General features: G+C 41.3%; 3 protein-coding genes across 4 annotated transcripts in view; 2 read left to right on the top strand and 1 right to left on the bottom strand.

Moving 5' to 3' along the window:
- The first annotated feature begins 3,039 nt into the window (after nt 1-3,039).
- Nucleotides 3,040-6,757, top strand: prop1 (PROP paired-like homeobox 1). Its single transcript, XM_030442483.1, has 3 exons — nt 3,040-3,340; nt 5,128-5,357; nt 6,326-6,757. The coding sequence occupies exons 1-3, from the start codon at nt 3,247-3,249 to the stop codon at nt 6,695-6,697; spliced, it is 696 nt and encodes a 231-aa protein (XP_030298343.1). The 5' UTR covers nt 3,040-3,246; the 3' UTR covers nt 6,698-6,757.
- Nucleotides 6,758-7,105: 348 nt separating this feature from the next.
- mcfd2 (multiple coagulation factor deficiency 2, ER cargo receptor complex subunit) lies at nt 7,106-11,414 on the bottom strand. 2 transcript variants are annotated; one of them, XM_030442961.1, is made up of 4 exons: nt 11,263-11,414; nt 10,009-10,197; nt 9,696-9,855; nt 7,106-8,747 (listed from the first exon to the last, which is right to left on the bottom strand). In XM_030442961.1, exons 2-4 carry the CDS (start codon nt 10,191-10,193, stop codon nt 8,616-8,618), a joined length of 477 nt encoding a protein of 158 aa, XP_030298821.1. In that variant the 5' UTR covers nt 10,194-10,197; nt 11,263-11,414; the 3' UTR covers nt 7,106-8,615. The 2 variants fall into 2 exon arrangements, with proteins under 2 accessions (XP_030298821.1, XP_030298822.1); XM_030442962.1 differs by having other exon boundaries at nt 10,009-10,194; nt 11,263-11,387.
- A 511-nt stretch (nt 11,415-11,925) lies between these two features.
- ttc7a (tetratricopeptide repeat domain 7A) overlaps nt 11,926-22,873 on the top strand; it is a 51,694-nt gene continuing 40,746 nt past the window's right edge. The window contains exons 1-6 of the mRNA XM_030440993.1: nt 11,926-12,015; nt 13,004-13,190; nt 17,128-17,291; nt 17,487-17,655; nt 21,861-21,991; nt 22,203-22,324. Of these exons, the coding sequence (XP_030296853.1) occupies nt 11,959-12,015; nt 13,004-13,190; nt 17,128-17,291; nt 17,487-17,655; nt 21,861-21,991; nt 22,203-22,324 (830 nt within the window). The 5' untranslated portion in view covers nt 11,926-11,958. The remainder of the gene's footprint in view (nt 12,016-13,003; nt 13,191-17,127; nt 17,292-17,486; nt 17,656-21,860; nt 21,992-22,202; nt 22,325-22,873) is intronic.

Below are 22,873 nucleotides of genomic sequence, written 5' to 3' on the forward strand. Positions count from 1 at the left end.
TACTTGAAGTCTGTGATGACCGACCTGCATTGGTGCAAAGGTAGTAATGTGTTTTTACATCCACCAGTAGATTGGATTTGGGATGAGCAACCAAAGCCACGGAGTAGGGTACAGCAAAGAGGAACCTGTGGCATCACGAGCATGTCAACAGTGTTTGTGAAATAATAATAGTTCTGCAATAAGGCTTTAAAGTGACATTTCAATACCAGGTTACATTTGAAGACAGAGAGGTGGCTGTAAATTCAAGCCGATCTTTAAAAACAATGATCGTATCATCACTGCATTCTATCGTGTGTGGGGTTTTGGAGGAAAAACTGCTTTACAGTCGAAAGAGGAGCAGCTTTATCGCACTGAACAGAGACTTATCTTACTGAGACACCAGCCTGCCTTTCACCACTCTAATGGCAGATATTCATTCTATGCGTATTGTTCCTATGGGCTGACATCTGGAGCAAAGACGAGGACATATGGTATCGTCTTCTTTCAAACAGGAAGGCAGGAAGTCTGCAGTTTCGGGGATATATGGACTTGATTTTGAGATATAAAAATTGTATGGATTTGGGCCAACAAACTACTTGTTGCTCATTTTTCCTCAAACAATGGAAGAACTACAATTGTATAAAAGCCAACCTCCTGCAAACCTTTTACTTAGTATGAATGAGAACATGATACACTTTGATCATCATAAACAATTGACTTTTGCCGTGTCTCGTTTTTATTAGCGGGGCTAACGGAGATTGTGGGACAGACAAAAAACTCAGACAGGCTCAGCTTGCTTTGCTGGGGGGTTTGTGGCTGAGCTGTTGTCTGGGACAGGAAACATGTGAGCTGAATATGGGATCTGTAGAGGACTTGGCAGTCGCACGCAAGTAAACAGACAGACACACACACACACACACACCACACACACACACACACACACACACACACACACACACACACACACAATGCAGGAAAGATGGAAGCTCTTCCAGGACACACAAGACTTGGCCCTCACAGACGACGTGTCACAAGGAACCAAATTAGATGTTGCTGCGTAGAGCGGCCAGAACAAGGCCAGGGACTTTTCTCAAGGAAAGTTGGTTCGAACTTAAGAGTCATTTGTAAATTCAACCAGAGAAATTGATGCATAAAAGAAGCTCCTGCAGGACTGGGGTCATTAAATCACTGCATTTTGTCTATTACACTTTCCTGGCAGGGATCCTGGACAGAAAAGGGGGGGGGGGGGGGGGGGGGGGGTCACAATCTACTGTATCAGTGTGACACATCTCCAGCCCGCGTTTGAACTCCTGATTTAGTGCTTCTCGGGAGTCACAGGTATCACCCGGGTCAGATGGCTCACGATGTGACAAATGTGTTACACAAGAGGGGGTACTCAGAATTCAGCGCTGCCTCTGAACCGCCACATGCTACAATAAGAAAGCCTCATCTGATCTTAAAACTCGCCTTTCTTGCGTAACCTGCATGTGCCCGACACGTGCGCTTTTCCCAAGCACACATTACTGACACTGAATGTATAAACACCCACAAGCAAGTAGCACTGTTTAACAAATATAGCCCATGATGCATTGAGCTCGGATAAAAAGCCAGCTCATGCTCTCCAGCTATGTCAGCTGCTTTCCATATTGCCCTGTCATGACTCGACTCTGAGTGGGACATTGATGGGTCTCTTCCGAGCAGAGGGTCATTCCTCTCTGCTTTGGCCTGGACTGAGTTTAGCATCATGGGAACTGCAGATAGCAGCTGAGGTCCCGGGAGGTTACACAGGAGTTCAGCTGAGTTAATGCAGCCGACTGGGTGTCCTGTCAGTCAAGACTCAGGGAACCATACGCAGACAGTGACCTTAGAGGAGGTTCTGTTTGGCAAAGACTGGAGAGTATACTCAGCTGGGTGGTCTACACAGCCACCCCCCCGGTCAGAATAGATGAGGATTCTACTTTTTAGATGTCAGGATTTGTCGCTGGTGTGTGTTTGTCTCTGAGACACAGTCTGATGTAACAGAGCCGCCTGGTGGCCACACGGGCACATGCATCTCACCAGACACAATCTAGTATTCTAACAGCATAGCAGCAACTTTCAATGGAAATAACAATTGTCACTCATTGTCATAATCATTTTCTGTAGAACGTACTCAAAGACTGTCAAATAATTTCTTTAACGTCTAAGTAAAATAAAAGCTTGAACAACCCCAAAGAAGTGAAGACATACATGTCTGCAAACATAACATACGTACTTATACATCTGTGTGTCAGTGCAAAAGCAGACATATATAAACCGCAGTGCAATAAGAAGACTGTTAATGTCATTAAGTTAAGGTAAAGTGATACAACCACAATGTGAAATACTCCATTCCAACTAAAAAGTCTCAAAGAAACTGAAGTCTTGACACAAACTCTCTGTGCAATTTGACCTCTGCACAGTGAATAGGATTTTTTAATTATGTATTGATCATGTCTGGGTCTCCTCTCAATTTTTATATTGAAAATGGATAAAACAAAGATACTCAGCAAATGAAAATATTTGAAACATTCAGATTAAATCCCTCAGTGTCAAAGAGTAACGTGTCTTCGCCAGAGCTGTCACTTTTAATGATGTTGAATAACGGGGAGAAATAGGAGGAGCATGATCGCTGACATTTACACTGACAGGAGCAAGAAATAAACGTTTGGTTAGGTTAACACATACACACACACACACACACACACACACAAAATAAATGGCTAGGTTTAAAACAGGCCCAAAACACAGCTAGCATGGCAGCCATCTGATATGAAAGTCCACTATGCAAGTAATCCGAACGTGATATGACACATATTCTAGAAATATTAGTCAGGAAACACATGAAATGTACAAATTTGACCTTACAGTAGTCTGAACAATTAACTCTGGTTACTGGGCTGGTTGAAAAAGGCATATTGGGATATGAAGGAATTCCACCAAAGCAGATGCAGACATTCAGAAAAGACGGCCAAAAGATAAACATTAAGGCTGTTTTTATTCTTGCATACATTTAACATAACAGACATGATAGTACGGTGTCGCAGTGTACGAGACAGCAGCCTTATCTCAACACCAAACACAAAGACAACAGTGTATAAGAACCCCTGCGCTGTTCCTTCCTCACACAGGTAAAGGTAGACCAGGTGGGTGGGACATGGGCACGACGTGAGGCTATAAGGTCAGTTGTGCCTGTGTGGGGGGGATCAGAGGGTTCAGGTCGTCCCGTCAGAGAGCAGAGCTGCAGTGATGGCCCAGCTGAAGGTAGCAGGAGAGGCAGCGAGGAGCCACCAGGACTGTGCAGAGGTTTACTCCGATATGGCTACTGTGAGCTCCACTGCAGGTGAGTCCAAAACATATGAGCTTCAGGTTAGTCTGTTTGTTGTTATCTCTCCATCATTCAGACGTTTAACGCACCGATGACAAAGTTTCATGTACAACCACAGAAACAGAGACACATGCAATAAAATGTTTATGACCCAAATTGACGATATCAGTCATTCAACCAGTACAGTTACTAGGTAAGACTTTATGATAACCATTATTGATGGGACAGTAACTTTGTAGTTAATTAAACTTTAGTTGATAGTTATTTCAGTCTTAACAAACAATGAAAAGCTTTATACGTAATTTATGAATCAGTTGTAAAGGTTTGAAAACATCAGTTACAACTTTACAATAAGCTGCTGCTTAATAAATGGTTTATAAAGAATTGTCATTGTTATAAATAAAGACATATTAACTAGTTTACATTTCTTTAAAAATTATTATTATTAAAGTTTGCTTTAATAAATTATAAGCTTATCAATAGTTATAAAGTGTTGCATGATAATCTAAAAGTTGTTAGCAAAGAGTTGAGATGAATACAATGTCAGACTTAAAAACATGTGGAATTTCTTTAACATTAAAATTCAGTTATGTCAGTTTTTACACTGAATACCAGCACAAACTGTTGTCTCTCAGCTGCTTTGAAATTAATTTTATGCCCGATACAAAGTACTTCATGATGGTGGGATTGGAATCATGTATTAGTTGATGTACAAGATGTTTCCTTTAACAACAGCATTCACAGCTTCGCATAGTTTTGTACTCTGCAATCCAATTAAGTTTAAATTAAATCAATATAAGCAATTTCAAACATGATTGGACACAATTTAGTTTTGAGTACTAACCATTAAGTTGCTGTTTATTAGCTCTGTATTAGTCAATGTAAAGCACTTTTTGGTGCATTATTCTGAATGAGAATATTCTACAACTACTAGGCTATTAACTAGGAGTTTTCCCCTAAAAACCTCCAAATAAGTGCATATTGATAGAAAGTAAAGAAGTACTTTATCAAGTGTTATAATGTTCAAGTACATCAGTACTTGAACATTATAACACTTGATAAATATGGTCTGTTCTCACGCAACAATACTACAAGTGTTAATAGTGAATAACTCTAAACGAAATCCTTCTACCACAGAATATGTTCCCATTCTAATAACCTGTGTGTGTTAATTACACAACAACTTTCTTAACAACTATCAGTAAGCAGTAATTAGGAGGTGATCGAGGTAAGACTCTTAGTTAATGGCTAAGTGCTAAAGTGCTCTATAATGTATAATGAAGAGGCAATATGCTGCTAGGATGCAGGCCAAGTAGTTAGTGGACGATATGTGTCTCTACTATAATGATTTTTATGAAATAGAATGAATTATGTAGCCAGGTTGTGAAAAAATAAAAGTTTTAACACCATCAGCAAATCAGCTTCCTCTGTCTACTTTCTGACAGCCATGATTTGAACAAACAAGGTCTGCTCACTCCACCAATTTGTCAGATTAGTCACTGTGTTGGTGATTGTGCTAATAATCTTGGTCAAATCCCCCAGTTTCTGGTATCTTTTTCTCACGAGCTTGTCTTTGGCAGCTAAAGCTCTGTGGCTCTCAGGTTGCCTGACGGCACTGGGAACCATAAAGTCAGTGTAATCCCTCTTTTTTCACACACTCATCGGTGAAATGCTCCTTTACAAGTTCAGGCCACTTTTCTGTATCGTGCAGAGGAAGCCAAGAAACAGGAGCTGGAGAACTGTCTCCGAAAAAGTCAAAGCCTTTTCAGCCTCACACTCGTTTTTCTTCCTCGTGAAAACAGATATAGGAGAGTCGGCGAGGAAGGGTTCATTGTGCGAGACCTCCCTGCCTGTCGGCTTTGGCAGGCGGAGCAGAGGTTACCCCTCCCCAGCCAGGAGACGCCACCGCACCACCTTCAGCCACAAGCAGCTGGAACAGCTAGAAGTGGCCTTTGGGCAAAACCAATACCCTGATATCTACTACAGAGAGGAGCTGGCCCGTATCACCAAGCTCAATGAGGCACGCATACAGGTGGGACAGCCTCCGAAGTACAATCCTACTGTCTGACTGTCACGATGTGCAGTTGTGACTTTATGATAGATCAGACTCAGTTAGTCTGTGGATAACTTAATGTCATATTTTCAAGAAAGATGTGTGTGTGTGTGTGTGTGTGTGTGTTTTGCATAGATTGCAATATAATAGATGCCCATAACCAAATGTGTCAAACGTACAAGCGACAAGGGATGAAAAACTTAAGTGGAATAAAATATATATGTGTTAATAATATCATATCTTATAAAAAAAAGACCCCAAAGTCACACTTGAGTAACAGTAATAATGTGTTAAAATGTAACTTAAAACATAAAATGTAAGTCTTCCATAAGAGAAGTGCTAAAGATAAAGCCTTCAATGCCTGTTATTAAAATCTTATTAAATGTACGACATTCTAAAAACCATTTTCATACCAATATATATGTTCTTAACTAGCAAAAGTGATAATAAAAAAAAAACAACAACATACATATATTCACATTTATTTGCCTGACTGATTAACACGTCGGATATTCAGGAATCAGAATCAGAGCGTGTAATTTGTAATCGATTGCCAATAAAATACATTAATTTAAAGAACGTGCTGCTTCGGCTCTGATACAGCATGCATCTGCAAAGTAATAAGTAACTTAAGTTATAGAATAGAGTAAAGAAGTGCAAAATTTCCCTCACAAATGTAGTTAAGTGGAGGTATACAGTAGCTGAAAATGAAAATAATCAAGTAAAGCACAACTACCGTGAAATTGTACTTGAGTAAAGTACTTGTAAAAGTACTTAGTTACATTCAAAATATATTTTTTTTTTTGTTGCTGTCCAGTATCAAAACAAAAGAGTGCTTAAATGTCACAGTTCTTGTGAGGCCACACTGTATTACATCCTGTCATCAGGTGTTCTTGTTATTACCTGTCTCTTGTCTACTTGTCCCTCACCTGTCCATGTCTCAGCAGGTCTGGTTTCAGAACAGAAGAGCCAAACAGCGGAAGCAGGAGCGCGCCTCGCAGAAATTTCAGCCAGTGGGTGTGATGCCAGGCCACAGGGCGCTGCTGGGAGGCGTGCACGTCCAGCCGTCCAGCATGGCTCGACAGTACTATACCCAGCCCCTGGCTCACATCCCCCGCCTGTCCCCCATGCTGCCCTCTGGGACATACTCCCGCCACCCGGGCCCAGTCGGCCAGTGCCCCTGCCCCGGCGTCCCACCTCCACCGGCCACCCAGCGGCAGCATGAAGACTGGTACGGCCCTCTGAGGGGCAACCTCACCTCACCCATGTTCTCTCTGGCCTCCATGCAGCCTCTGGACCCGGCCTCTCACTGGAGCTAAGAAGTAACACAGGCCTCTTTAAAAAGATCAGATGCTACATTAAAATGATTTTGAAAACTGCTCTTTTTGTATCTACACTGTTGCTACACATGCAAACACACATTTACATTACAAGCCATTAATGTTGGCTCTAAAGGTAACTTCAGTGCAGTAGCGTAGCCAGGTAATTTTTAATGGGGGGGGGGGCACGGACGGGACACAGAGCTAGTGTGGGGTGGACATGGCAGAGTGAACCCTTATGAATGGCAGGAGATCAAAATGTGTAATGCAAATGTATCACTTTGCTTCTACTAATGTTTATATGAATTGAATTCCAAAAGTCATCTTCGCCTTCAATCCCCCCCAGTGTGGTCGGTCCATGCATCAGTTCAGTTGTTTTTTCTAAAACTCACACATCACAAGTCAACATGTGTAGATGAACATCTTTAATATTTCACATTCCAGAGACAACACAGTTGCATCTGTTATGCTTTGAGATTTTTTTTAAATATTTTCATTCAACAACCTGAACTGATTGAAGAATCAATACTGATGGCAAAAATATAGAATTCATCAATATGAAATTATACTTCAGAAAGAATCACAGATGGATTCAAAACCCACACACACAGATGTTTGATCCATATCTGTTTTAAAGGCAGCTAATGATTTGAAGCGAACATGTTGAGTTCAATGGTTTTAACCAACAGCTCCACTGGAAAACCACAAAGAGAATTCAGCTTATCAACACCTGCAGCTGCAGCAGCATCAACCAGTGTGCTTTGAGAGTATCCAGTGATAAAGATCGGCAGCCTGGTGCTGCTTTACATTCACTCCATGACGTTAGATTAATGACGAGTATCTGCTGGCTGACACGCTACAGTGAAGATGGCGGTGACTGGCTCATATAAATCTTCATGAAAACAACAGCAAATACAACATCAAGAAGAAACGTGTGGCGCTGACATACCACGATGCTGCACGGAGTCTCTGCTGGTGACATTCAGTGTTGGGTCGTCCGGCCTGTAACTGCCGGTTTCTCTCCAAAATAAACCTCTCTACACATATGACATCAGGCTATACACTGAGCATCTGGGTAGGTCAAGGCAACCTTCAAATGTGATGAGAACGACCCATTTGTCTCGTCACAAACAGCAAATGAGATGGATTCACAGAAGGAATCATTTGGTCCGAAAATGCTGTATCACACAGCAGCGTGCACACTACACACAGTGAAAAGCTTTTGAAACGGTAGGCCATGTTAAGTGATGACATTCTGTTTAAATGCTATTGGGCGACTACAAAGAATTAAAGGTAGCGCCACTAAAAGAAGAACCCACTTCAGGTGTACTTCACGTTTAAAGGGCCAACTCACCCAATATATATCCAATATCCATTCCCCATATTTGGCACATAGTCTAACTTGCCACTACGATTTCTGCTGCCCTACCCATTTTTTCTATGATGCTTACTGCATTAAAAGAATGACATGAAATAATGTCCAGGTCACTCCAGATGGTCCAAGGATCTCAAAGCGGACAGTTTTCGTTGGTAGATGTACTCCACCGAGATCTCTCAACTTCACCAAACAGAATTTAAAAAATATATATCTATGCTTGGGTACCATGAGGGGTTAAGTGGAAAAAAAATATGTTTGACAGTGATTTGGGGTGAACTGACCCTTTACAAATGGCATGATTTCAAGGAACCAGATTTTCTGCACCAAATTGGACATTACATGAAAAAAGAAAAAGTATCATAAGCTTTAAATGTAAAAAAAAAAAAAAAATCGGACAGATAACCTGCGAGAGAGAAAGGAAAGATTAAACGGTGAGTGTTGGACAGCGCAGTGGCAGCGTCTCAGCTTGACTTCTCTTCTCTGCGGATTCCTTGTTGTTGTTGTTGTGGACATGAATGATGTCAGTGTTCAGGTGACATTCTACTCCAGTGATTTGGCGAACTCTGCGTAATCTATATAACCGTCATTATTTTTGTCATCGTCCCTCAGAACGTCGTCGATGAGATTAATGAGGTCTTCCTCTCTCATTGGCTGGCCGTTCTCTCCTCTCTCCTAAGAAAGACACAAGATCATCGAACATTCATGTGGATGTATTCTGCACATGTGACAAAACAGATACTATTCATAAGGAACTTACACACCATGTAAAAACCGTGTCACATCATAGAGGGCTGAACATCACAGGCTGAAGAACGTGATATGTAATGTCTGACTTGTGAGTATTTAAGTTTCTCACACTCCGAGTTGCAGCTTTGAGCAAGTTCCAGAGGTGCTAGCACATGTTACCATCAGATTAAAAATTTGATATTTATGTGTTAATTAATGTGTATTTTTAAGAAGTTGGTTACCATGGTGAAATACAAACAGAGTAAAGTTAATTTGCTTTCTGTTTAGTTTTCTTCTCTCTTCTGTTTTTCTTTTTTTTTATTTAAATCTTTAAAATCTCCTCTGTCATCCTTTTTTTCCCCCTCACTTATATTCTGACAAGGTAGTACGGGTGTTGCAATTTCAATCCTAAATCGTTGAAATTGGTGTGCTCCTACACACACCCGAGGAGCAACAACTGTAAGTTTTGCAGGTGAGAAAACACAAGCCCTGTTGTAGCACCCTTCTGCCATCTAGTGACTCTTCTTTTTGCTTTCATGTCTAACAGTGAAATAACGTTATTACACTTCAATAAATCATTTCATTTTGACCATATGGCCTTAGTTTGGTACATTCCATAAACATATGGTGGTTATAGAACTCTTGATAGGACATATGATGTATCTTTTGAAAGAATTTGAAAATTTAAAGAACAGTTGTCCACAAATCAAGAGTCCATAACAAAGTTACAAAGGCACTGTCAGTGCTGGCAAATAAAGTGTTGAATTAAAAAGTAGAATTACATCCTTCAGCAGTCAGTGACAAATAATTACTTGTATTCAAGTTATCAGGCAATATGTTCACATCTAAGAGGACAGAAACAGATATAGATACTTGCATACTGTATATACCTACCTCTCTGTGTACATGTGTGATAGCAGTGGCGAGCTCCAGCCCATCCAGCAGGTTGTTGCCATCGTAATCATGCATCTTGAAATAGTGCAGCTGAAGCTCCTGCGGTGACATGTCTTTCTCTGGTTTGTCTATCACTCCCTCTAAATGCTCCATGATGTGGCTGGAACAACAACAAAAATACGTGTCACACACAGTCAATTACACAGAGTGTGTGAATGGCGCTGCTGACAGTGTTCAAAGTCCAACCACAGTTCTGTGCAAATAACCGGTGAATCATGCGTAGTGTAGTGGCAGAGAAGGAGATGTCACTCACTCTTTGTCCTGGACCATGTTTTTGTCCAGGCGACCGTGACCATGGCCGGTTATGTGAGCCGCACTTTCTACGACGGGCGGTGGCTGCTGCCCCTGTGGATCCCCCTGAGAGTCAACGCAGAGCAGAGAGGAAGACAGGAGGAGGAGCAGACCCCCCCACTGTATGCTACACCTGCCTCTCCTCATTCTGCTGGACAGTACACACAGACAGGAAAAATGACAGAAAGGAAGACAGCATGTTAAATTAACAACAGTGTCCTTTATACTTTTAATCTATGATGGATATCACATAATTAGGGACCCTATTTCTAATCAAATTGGGTTTTCCCTCTAACTTTTCATTCATACATCCCAACGCTGTAACTCAATAAACCCCATGTAAAGATGTATATCAATAGGGAGTTCATCTTGCGCTTCTCCTATTAAAGCTGCATTATGCAGTTTTAATGCCAAAATAACAGTATTTATCTTTTGATTAAATATTAAATAAATAAACAAACTCCCTTTGTTTCCATGACTGAATAAACAAAGTGACATTAAAAGTACAATGTCATACTGTTTTGCTTTGTTTATATGTGGCGGACCCTACCACCTTTCTAGCTTCAAACAGTCTTCTGGTGACCTTATTTTCTTCTGAGAACAGCTTGTTTATTCTGTCATGGAAAAAACTAATATTTCTGAGTTTGTATTATCCCCTCATTGATATTACAGAAATTACAATTCAGAGTTTGAATTTCTTCTCCTAAAAACGACATATATACGCCCCTTTGAGGTCTTAATAAAGCTAAATCAGCTCTAGTCAACAGCTGGCTTTCTACTGCAGCTGTATTGCCATACTGCCAACAGACGAGACACAAATCAGTCAAGTCACTCTTATAAATCACATTTTTGTTTGTTGATGTTTGATAAACAAAGTCATGCAAGTGTGTAAACACTGTTAAGGGGTGAATGCATTAAAGGACATAGAAAAACAATGAGCTGACCAGCGATATCACATCGCTGTGAAAATGTCATAATGGAGCAACATATTGTAGGTACTGTGAGGTTACATATCTAACGTTATAGTAAACTTACAGTAAAAGAGCACATAATAATGGAAACATTAACGTAAGCTAACAGGCTGAGTGATAAGATTGGTTAGCATGAAGCTTCACTTCACTACGGTTACAGCGTGTAAATACTATGAACTGTTTAATACAAGAACCACTCATGGCGTTAAATGATACATTACTCCAAGAGTTATTTTCATACTTACTTGAATATGATTTGTGTCGTCACTTGACTCCGTGAACAGTTATCTTGTTTTCTTAGTTCGCTGGAGACAAATGCTCAATCACGGCTATTTAGGACCTAGTGACTCGCCGTAGCCCCACTTGGACACGACAGCTCATTGTGATTGGTTAAAGCTATCGGAGATGATACAACTGAAGCGAGAGAAGTCGCTATGCTGACTTACGTATTCACCAAAACTTTGCTAGACAGACTATATTGTTACTTTTAGTTGTTCACGACTGAATTACAATTTATTATATTTCACCTATGTTTTCTAAAATAATATCAAAACAATGAGACAGCTTAAAAAAACAGAAATGCCCTTCAGTAGTTAACAAACGCATACTTCCTGTTTCGTAGCGTTGCTGTTCGCCGGGCAAAATAGCACCAAGTTGCCAAGCTAAAACTGACACAAGCTAATGTTCATGTTATTTTGAATAAAATATTCACGTTGTAGCCTCATTTGTGAGCTCTACGGGCGCTTTCAGGGAGACAAAGTACGTCAAGGTGTTAGATATCTTGACAAAGAAAAGAGTGCCCGTTGAGGCTACTCTTTCATGACGTCATCGGGGGCGTGACTATAGCAGCCGCTCAGCTGTCAAATCCACAGAAACACGCTGCCTGTCTGTGTGCTGGAGTTCACTGAGTCGGAGGAGAAGCGTCGATTTGTGTCAAGCAAATGTCAAGTTTCCAGAGAGAAAATGACGCTGCTAAAGCTCTGTTCAAGAGGCTTGAGGTTTTGTAAATGTCATACAGTAGCTGATATAGTCAAAACCCTCCAGTAGTCAGTGAGTGACCCTTGTCTCCCCCTGTGTTTACACGCTCTGTTGTTGTCCCCGTTGTCCATCTGATTCATGTGAATTTCTCCCTCTTCCTTCAAGAACATTTTCTTGATTTGGCTCTGTCAAGCGCATTCACTGGTGTGTGCAACCTTGTGTCGTTCGTATAGTTCAACTCCATGTCACAGGGCAGTAGCTGACAGATGTATTATTTTGACACTGAGCCAGCGTCAGCCTGCCAATGCTGCTGAACCCAGATCAGGGAGCAAGCCAAGCAATTACGGATTGATTTTTTCCAGGAAAATCATTAATGAAATGACCAGTATTAACATAAGAAAACAGCACCTTATATGCATGCGCCCTGACTCTTTCTGGGCTGCACTCTTTGCTGCAGCCTCCTTTGCATTGCTGCCTGTTAAGCCCTACCTGATCCAGTTAAAGTGTTAACAGGAAAGATTAAGGACGTGGCTGTTTGCAGCAGGACAGCCTCTCTTTTACTTCCAGCAGCTACAGATCAAGCCCTCTGAAAATGCCACATTCATTTCAAGAAAATCACTTTTACAGCCAGGTGTCACTAATGCATATTTTAAAGTGGTAGACAAGACAATGTATGCAGAGCATGCACTGTAATATACTATATGCATTGAAGAGGGCTGCAAAGAAGAAGAAAAATAAGAGGTTGAAAAAGTTTACTGCCTGATTATTGTAGTTTTTCTTGTAAGATGACGATCCAGGCCTACCGGATAGATCACATTACAAATTGATGTAATGACAAGAACACCCTAACAGTGAATTCCTGGTTGTAAAAATGTAAATTAAACCCCATGCATTTATGTCTGCGCTCTGGATTTCCTCTCGGATCACCTTTAGTGCCCGTGTTACTGTAACAGCCACACACCCCACCCCTCCGCACGCAAAGATTACACATTTATTTCTCCCTTCCAGTCCGCAGTTACTCCCATCGTGTCCGGGGAGTACAGTCACCACCGGGACAGAGCGACGATGGCATCCCGGGTTTCCTTCACCCAACTCCGGCTGGAGACGGAGATGGAGCGCTACCGGGCCGAGTGTCAGTGGGACAAGATGCCGGCGATCATCGACCAGATGAACGCTGCTAGGTTCCACGAGGACGGTGAGTGGTTTTGAACACCTGGAGGGTTCTTGAGTTGAGGTATCTCCTGTAGTTTCCTGTCTGTTTTTACTGCACACTGTAAAAAATGACCAGGGAAGGGGGGGAAAAAGGGTTCTGCAAACAGGTTGAATCCGCATGTTTCATTTCCACTTGTTTTAAGGGACGATTCAGGAAGTTGGTTCCAGATTAGTTTAAGGGGAAATCCTCCATATCCATTCCTTTTTTTTTTTTATTTTATTTCAGCCAATTTGCATGTTTGATCAACTGACGTGTGATAATACACACATATATATATATATATACTGATATTATTTTCAAGGTGTACTATGTAGTTTTGAGGAAAAAACATTTAATCAAACGATAAATATTGTTATTTTTATGCCTACACAAACTCAAATAAACTGTTTGTTTTCATGGCTGAATAAACCGAATAAAAACTGACCTTAAAGGGCAACGCAGTTTCATACTGTTTTCCTTTGTTTATATGTGGCGGACCCTGCCACCTTTCTAGCTCAAAACGGTGCTCTGGGGACATTATTTCCCTCTGAGAGCAGCTTGTTTATTCAGTTATGAAAAACATAAATATTTACCATTTTGTTTCATGCCCTCCTATTGTAAATATTACAAATCCGGGTTTGGGTTGTTTTTCCAAAGCTCCATAGAGCCCCTTTAAGTCTCAGAATCTGAAGTTATTGTCAAGGAGGGATACTTTTTGCAGTGTGTAGGTTGAATTGTACACAAGTTGGACTTTGGTCTTTCAGCAAGAACAAGTGAGTTACTACACTTAAAGGTTCCCCTTCAGCAGATTTATGCCACAAATAATAAAGATGATGAGCAGCTTTAATGTGCCCCAGTGGGTCAGGACAGGGGGTCAGAGAGGAGTTGCCGGATGCCTCAAACAATAAAAAAGGTCCCTCCCTGGAAGTTTAGAGTATACACAATGAAAGAGTGTGTACATGATCAAAGGAACTGTATGACCCTCTATATTGTTAAGCCCTCTCTCGCAGGATAGGGCCGCCATATCTCGTGCAAAAAAACAGGCTTTCCACAAATCATTCCACACCACATGCCCAAAGAAATGCAAACACACTTATCGTTTCTGTGCCTCATAAAGCATTTCTCCGGTAGGTCACTAATGCACCTGCCTCCACCTATCACCTCGGCAGAGTAAATACGGGTTCAGGTGACTCGACCGCATGCCCGCTGTTATTGTGCCCATAAGTAGCTGATAGTGCGGTGCAGCAAGTTTCTCCCCCGCCTGCACACGCACTGAAGTGTTAAATCAATGTGGTATCACTGTGCGCATGCATGGGTCACATTAGCTGATCTGACATTAGGTGCGCATGGGAGGCATGGTGCACTGGGAGTGTTAGATTAGAGATAGAGGAACTTCAGTGCAGGTGATGAGGAATTATACTTGGCTGTAAAAGCTCACACCGCTGTTAATTAAACTGTAAAAAGGCTGCTGCTTGTTGTGTACTTTTCATTCAGGGATCTCTTGTAGTTCAAGGTGATTTTACTTTGATGCAGACTGGATAGTTTAATTCTTTGTCAGTCAAAAGCTGATACTATGCACCGCTCGCTGTTCACTATTCCCACAGGGGGAAACCAAATTGCAGTGGTGGCAAATACACCAAATCACAGCAGAAGTTACAATTTAGTGCAGGTCAGACGCCAAAGTGTTGTATTTCTGTGGGAATTTGGAGGGTTTTAACAATCAGGACGAGAGATTACATCCTGCAGTTAAAATATTTTGTGGTCATTTTATGAACCGTATCCACTGTTTTCCAGCCTCTCTAAGCAAGTTTGAGAATGCAGGAAGAAAAAAAGAAAATAGCCTATTCTGTGTGTCCTGGAGGTCTAACAAATGTGTTGAGTGCATCTTCCTCCTGCGCCGCCCAAAGCACCAAGTATGTAGAAGATCCGTAGTTATACTCAATTCTTCTATTGAAGTCTTTGGAACAGCATTTTCTTTCCAACTTTCACATTCGAAAATACAAATTTACCGAAAGAAATGTGGAATTTTTACTTAAATTATTAACATTAATAACATAATGTGAGGGTTGCACTGGGGGGACTCTGGACTGGCCTCAGTAAGTCCCCCCACTGCCCTGCACGAGTCTCCCCACCTGTTGTAGCCCAGAAACCAGAATGTAATCTATTTAAATCAACAGGTTTGGCCACGTGGGGGGCAGCAGACACAAGCTGTAAACACATAAGATGGCTTGACGAAGCTGCTGCATCAGTGTCCTATCACTGGTTTCACCTTTTGGATTGATCGTCTTATTCACACAACCAGCCCGGAGCAGTCACATTTAGCTTTCACTTGGAGTCATGCTTCTGTCCAGTTAGCCCCGAATATGTCGCTGTTTTCACCAGCTAACACTAGCTGATAACTAGATAACTTTGTTCGTCTGTCGGTTGGTGTTGGACGGATAATGTTCAAGGCTGATGAGATGTTAGACTGAACCAAAACAATAAAGTTCTGGGCTGTTAAACCAATTAACTGAAACGTGCCAGTTTTGCTTTAAGTGATTTTTTTTCATGGGTTTATCAAAATGAGTTTCCCCTTTTAAAAAAATGTCATGGTTTCTAAACCATCGCAATTGCCAGCAGTGGAGGAATTACTCATATTTGTTTTGTACTGAGGTAACAATAACAATATCACATCATAGTAAGACTCTGTTAGTCTGTTAATAGATTAGGTAAGGCTGTCTGTGTAGCGTAGTCCGCTGAAAGTAGCATGCTAACCCTAACCACCAACTGCAAATCTAACATAGCTAACAAGCTAACGGTAGCTAACGTCAGCAGCTTTTACCTTACATGTATTGCACCTTCAAGTAAAGGTACAGAAGTATTAGAAACAAAATATACGTACTGTACAAAAAGTGAAATTACACATGAAGCTGAATGGTCCATTGCAGAACTATTGAATAATAGTTTATAATGTATGTATATTATATATGTGCATTTGTTTTATTGCTACAGCTGGTTAAAGTAATGTCACATCATCATTTCTATGGCAATTATATATTTGCATCGTTGATCTGAATTAGTTGTCACTTATCAAAGTAATCAAATAGATGTCGTGGTGTAAAAAAAAAGTAAAATATTTGCGTCTGAAATCTGTGAAAAGTAGGAAGTAGCAGAAAATGGCAATATGAGCACCTGCAGGGCACTCGTACTTTAATGGTGGTTCAGCTGTGGTTTGTGTAAATCGGGAAGTTACTGACTGAAGAGGATGTAGACAAATAGCGATGCGTCACAAAATGACTCCCGGAAAACAGAGAGAATCACAGATGAAGCAACGAGAACTGCAGATCCAGGCTGCAACCTGTGTGAAACCATTCAACGGCTCTCGCTGTAGTTCTGCGCTGAGACACGTCCTGCTGTTTGCGCCTCACCTTCCCCCTCCCTGATAGCTTTAGCCTTGGCTGTGCTGATAAAACTAACTGGCAAATATGTTGAGCGCATTGGGACATAAAAACGCCGCTCACACAGTTGGCGTCAGAACACACACAGGCAGAATGACAAGGCTAAACAGGAAGGCTTTAATCGAGTGTGTGTGTACAGAGAAACCTCAGCTACTGGACACCGAGGCCTGGGTCAGAACAGCGTTGGTTTACTGTTTAAATAAACTTTGGTATCTTGATTCCGTGGAGGTAGACGTGCAGTGCTTATCATATGAGAACACTGTTAAGTCTATTTAAAGGAAGTATGAGGGAAATGGAAACTGTAGCTTCTAAATAGACCTCAGGACTGTTGCATAGTTGAACTCCTCTCCCCGAGCTGGTGGGAAATGCTGTTTTTAATGGAATGACTGAGGTTTGCTTTGGCTACGGACACAAATGACCTGCGACCCTAAGCCCAGACCTGCTCCAACAAACTCACTTCACTCTTGTTTTTTGACTTTTTCATTCCCACCCCCCTTTTTTAGACGACTACGGGACGCTGATGATGGCCGAGGCGCTGTTAGAGGAGTGTCTGCAGGAAAACATGGACCTGTTACGGAGCTCCACGCCTCTGCTCGACAAGACTCAGGCCAAACTGAAACGGGCCAAAAGCCACCTCAACGCCATCCTCAGCCGAGGCTATCTCACAGTTAGTATCATCTGGGTTTCATCGGGGTCGAGTCATAGCTGTAGAATCCTCTCCGTCTCTTCCTAGTTTATTTGATTTATTCTACCCACATAAAGGAAGCGCTGAAGCCACGGTGGCACCGATCACAGGACGTTTTTGATATAAATCTCCTCGTTTTTGCTGCTTCACTTCTCGCCATTTCCTCTTGTCCTCCAGCCCAGGTATTTGAACGAGGCTCTGCTGATGATGGCCAAGGTGCACTATGTGCAGGGTCGCTACCGGGACGCCCAGGGAATGTGCGCCAGGGTGGGACTGGAGGAGCTGACCAGGGAAGACCAGCCGACCTACCACCTCCGCCTGCTGGCCGAGGCTTTTGTCATTAAAGGTAGCGGACACCTCTGGGAGTATTAAAGGGGAACACATTAGTCACCTGGCTGTTTAAGAGGAAACAGTTCAGCTCTGACATGTTGATGTTTCATGGAGCCTTGACATCATATCCAGGAGACACTGTCACTAAACATGGGTAAAATATAGTCTTTGCTCATGCCGTGCAAATGCACCGCATGTAACACAAGCGTGGGGTCGTAATTTCTACTACATGAGATTCCTTGGTATTCCTCTGTAATACTTGTCCCATGTGAGTAGGGCTATAGTTGTATTTTTCCATCATAACAAACAGTAATAAAAAAACTTCATCCTCATCAAGAACAGTTCAAAGATCTGCACACATAACCACATCACTCAAACAAGAAGACAGACGGGGCACAACAAACACAAGCATGGAGATGATCACTGAGATTGTAAACAAATCAGCAGATGAGCCAAACTTCTCTGGAAGAGAGGAGGAATCGGAAACGATTACTCAGACTGTAACTGTTTACAGATCGGCCTCCTGGTTCCGTCTGACTCACAGAAGGGCTGCAGCTAATCAGCATTTTCATTATCTGCTAATCTGCTGATTATCTTCATGATGAATCAATTGATAAATCAGTATACAAAATGTTAAAATGTAGTGAAAAGTGCTGATTATGATATCCCAGAGCTCAAATTCCGCTCCTTTTGTCCAACTAACAGTCCAGAAACCAAAGACTACTGGCTGCAGCTTAATAATTGATGAATAATGATAACTTTTTTCTAACTGTCCTGTAAAGATGCTTTTAATCAGTATTTTTATGCTAAAGATGGATCATATGAGTAACCAAAGATATTTACCACCAAGCTTTCCAGTTCCCCTCAGCTGTGAAGCCTCCTAGTATCTGTCAGCTCATTGTTTTTAGTTTAACCGCCTGCAGCTTCACTGTTTTGTGCAGTTTGACCGCTCTCATTAGCGTTTTGACAGAGGTGACTCAGACAGCTGTTTTCACTTAAGACCTTTGATAAATGGACTGTACACTACCTGCTCAGCAGCCAGCAGCAGAAGGACACAGGTAGAGACTACCTGGTGAGTGAATACATAGTGGAGCATTTAGCAGCTAAAGAGACAAATATTTCTCTTCAGAAAACAGAGCTAAATATTGAATTAATCACTTTTGAGATGTCTGGAAACATGACTCCAAATGAATGTTAATGTTTAATGCCCATATCTACTTGATGTGTAAATAAGAGACTTTATTGGTGAAAATTAGCCGTATCAACTCATAAGCTTATGTCAGCATCTTCAGCGTTCACTTAACATTTTCCTCACCATAAATAAAACGAGCTGCCACTGACATTATTACGAAGTAACAGAGTAACAAACACAAAAACAGACACAAATCAGTGCTAGGCAAGGAGAGGAGGCAAAAGAACCGTGACAAGCAGCAACACAGTTCACTGGAATTTAAGTATGAATTTGAATTAATAGCAATACAATCAATCGACAGTTAAAATACTTAGAAATCGGCTTCACAAACGTGCGTTAGGCCCTAAAAATATACATTTGATTTTGTCGAGAAAGACTGAATGTAACACAGTATATCAGCTGCACCTTACGCAACCTGCCACTAGGACTGCAGACTTTTTGGACATCCACTGTATTGCTGCACATGTACAGCGGATCTCCTACCTGTCATCCTGGGCCTTAAGTGAGCTTAGGCAGCCCAGAGAACTGAAAACACCCCTGAGCAGCTCTCTGTACACATTTCCTTTGATGATCCCATTCCTAATCCCTTTGTGAGAAGTTATTACAGCCCCAAAAATCACAATGACCTTGTACGGGGGTTTTGAAGTGGAAGTGGAAGTGGAAGGGAGGTGGGCAGGCTGATGAAATCCAATCTGTGGAGATGAACGTCACACGGCTGGAAAACATCAGCGTGATCGGACAGATAGGATAGTTATGTCAGTAACCTCTCGGGGAGTTTTTTTTTTTTTTTTATCATTATCTTAACCTCAGATTGTGGATGACACTGATGATGTGAAAGGTTTTCTCTTGAGCTTCCTCTGCTGGAGTACACCAAAGTAATAACATGTGAGTCATCCCAAACTTTCCAAACAGCTTTGTGCCCTCGAGTGAAAAAGTAGGCAGTGTAGTTCAAGTGTACTTACTGGCATTCAGTAGAATAAAATAAAAAAAACTAAATTACAATTCATGTCATTCAGTTCAATTCAGTCACTTTCTTCTGTACTTTTTGGCCATTTCATGCATTTCAGTCAGGTAACACTCAAATGTGTAAGGGATAATGTATAGAACGGCGGTCACTATCGGGAAAATAAGTTCACGGAGGGGTCGGATTTGTCTAATATCTAAATAGATATTAGAATATGATATTAGTTGAGAGTGTAAAGAGTGATACCTTTTATATCCACTCCGTCACTCAGAACAAACGATTCTTTTAATGAAATTCGCAAAATGTATCATAAATGTACACTGACAGAATTCCCACCATATTAGTTTGAATCTTTTCTAAAAAAAAAAAAAAAAACCATCTTCTTCATGCTTTGACTTTTTGATCAGTCATAACACATTTGGTTTGTATTCTAAAATTGTAAACATTCTGAGGTCCAATCTGAACAGAAAGGAGTAGATTCAGAGTAAAGCAACAACTCAAACCCCTGCAGGGAACAGATTTATCGCCACTGGCAGATTCCTACACAGATGCTGTTTTAAAAACCCGATGAGTGTGAGTCATATGTCAGGGAAGCATTTACTGTTACTCACGGTCACACACACAAGCTGTCAGAAGTCCAAGCATGCCTTCTTTTATTATTATTATTTTTTTTATATTACATTCATTTCTGGTCACTTTAAAAAAATGTGCCTTTTTTCCAGTCAAATACAATCTTGAAGTATTTTGTCTGTTTTAAACATCAGCGTGATTAAAGATCACATCCACAGAACATTGCACTCTAATCTTGTTACACTCATAACCATCATCATTACCCCCCCCCACCCCCCCCCCCCCCCCCCCCCCCCCGTTTCCTGATGCTCATACATGACCTCATGCTCATGAAAATGAGGAGAATTAGATTTTGATTTCCTTTGATTATTTTGAAGCACAGTACATGATATTTACAGTGGATTATTATGACTGACTCTCACATCCTTCACGAGAGAACAGATAGAGTCCCTCGGGGAGCAGCACAGCTCCTTCCCATGGCTTCCTGTGTACATGTTGCATATTATTATGAGAATGAAGTCAGATGAATATTTGGGTGATGATGTCTTGTCCATCGGCAGCTGTCTGTTTATTTGATTAGGGCTGGCGTCTGGTTTTGAGGCTGCCGTCCGTCACAGGCCTCCTGCAGTCTAGAAATGTTCCTGCTCACTGCTTATTTGTACCAATAAGTCAGCTAACGGACGTCAGACCTGGCATCTGGACCAAGACCGGCCTGCTCACTTCTTCTTCTCTGTTCAGTGCTTCCATCTGAACAAGACTATACGGAGATGGGGAGAATGCATCAAAGATACATTTAAGTCCTTTAAGATGCTTTAATCAGCTACAATTAGTTGAATCTTTTTCTTCTTTTTGGCTTTTTCTCATTCATACGTTTTGGCTGTGAGTTGAGGTCTGTTTTCTGTTACATTAAAATCACTGTATATTTCCTGCTGACTAAAATATATGAGACAAAACAGGGAAAGACGTGGAGCCAAAACTAAAATGTCCCAAACTGTAAAACTGCATTGTAGCAGCATCTTACATTTTGTCAAATAATGCTCGTAGGCCTAATTTTTCTGGATTCTTTTTTTTTTAATGAGCATAGAAAAAAATTTACACTTTGAGCAATGAATGTGAAAACAGCCTTCAGTTTACACAGTGAAGATTCAATATTCAACACCATGAACAAGAAGAAAAACGCATTTTGACTAGAGGGGGAAACTATGTAATTTATTAAATATCGAACAGAAGTGTAAATACATTATTAGTTATCAAATCCTTTGACAATAACCTTGTCATTTATGTAATGTATTTGTTACAAATGCAATTTTTTAAAATATTCTTTATATCTTCTCCATTATGGTTATTATTAGATTCAAATTTAAAGGAACCTCTATTGTAAATGATACTGCACATATGATTTTCAGTATGTAATGTGTTCACTGCATTACCTGCTTGCTCTGTATTTATAATATTATGGTTAAGTCCACGCATATTGTCTCTGGTCGTGTTTCAGGTCTGTCCCTGGACCACCAGACAGTCTCTTCAGTGTCTCGTGTGCGTCTGTCAGAGCGAGAGGAGGAGAGTCTGTCCTGTTTCCTCAGGGCCTGTGACGCCGCTCTGTCCTACCTGCAGGAGCTTGACAAGGTGTGTTTGTGTATACATGTAGAGTACGCATGATACGTGTGCAGGTTGTTGGTGTGAGTGAGTGAGCGTTTGTGTCGTGTCACTAACATTGAAAGTAAAAATGTATTGTTGTATCGGCGTGTCTGCACCACTTGAGGACATTTTACCTTCAGAGGAAATGTTGTGTGTTTGTCAGTTTCATTCCATTTATATATTATATTTGTATTTTCAGACAGTGTCAACACCCCACACCAAGACAGCCAAAGCCAGTCTGCTTCCACCTGTGGACATGGAGCTGGGCTACTTCCTGCAGGCTGCATTACAGAGTGCTTACCTTTGTTTACTGCAGAGGGGGTGAGTCTGCCAACCCTGCATACACACCAACACAAACACACACACACACACTGTCTCTGAGCTGTGCTGCTCTGTAAACACTGAGAATGTTCTGTTCAAAGTGGCTTTTTTTAAAACTACTTTTGACGCGATACTTAAGAGCTTAAATTATCACCAACTGGAACTAATCTACCTGTGTTTTGTTCATCGCTGGTTATGCAGCATGTTTAATGGCTGCAGCCTCGTCTGTAATAGAGGGAACGCTGGGCTCTCTTAGTATTCTGTTGTAGGAAAGTGAGGAGGAGAAGAAATCAAAGCCAAAGCTTTTGAGCGCCACTCAGCCTCAGTGCAACAGTGGTTGCATTTTTTATTTTAGACCAGCAGGTGTCAGTGTTGCTCTAACTGTCAAATGCACTCAGCTTCCAGTTTATTAGGTGCGCCTACCTAGAAATGATGCAGTCTAATACAACAGCCCTGCAGTGAAATTGCCTTCATGAAGGTTATGATGTTTAGCTTGTGTTCGAACAGTTTCAGAGTTAATTCAGTACTAGAAATGCTAGCAGCTGGTGT

This window comes from Sparus aurata, chromosome 15 (genome assembly GCF_900880675.1).
Source record: "Sparus aurata chromosome 15, fSpaAur1.1, whole genome shotgun sequence".
In the NCBI taxonomy this organism is placed as follows: Eukaryota; Metazoa; Chordata; class Actinopteri; order Spariformes; family Sparidae; genus Sparus; species Sparus aurata.

Coding starts and splice junctions, on each gene's coding strand:
- prop1 (XM_030442483.1), top strand. CDS start 3,247: ATGGCCCAGCTGAAGGTAGCAGGAGAGGCAGCGAGGAGCCACCAGGAC. Junction 3,341..5,127: donor TACTGTGAGCTCCACTGCAG/GTGAGTCCAAAA, acceptor TCGTGAAAACAG/ATATAGGAGAGTCGGCGAGG. Junction 5,358..6,325: donor TCAATGAGGCACGCATACAG/GTGGGACAGCCT, acceptor ATGTCTCAGCAG/GTCTGGTTTCAGAACAGAAG.
- mcfd2 (XM_030442961.1), bottom strand. CDS start 10,193: ATGAGGAGAGGCAGGTGTAGCATACAGTGGGGGGGTCTGCTCCTCCTC. Junction 9,856..10,008: donor AACATGGTCCAGGACAAAGA/GTGAGTGACATC, acceptor TTGTTGTTCCAG/CCACATCATGGAGCATTTAG. Junction 8,748..9,695: donor TCACACATGTACACAGAGAG/GTAGGTATATAC, acceptor TGTCTTTCTTAG/GAGAGAGGAGAGAACGGCCA.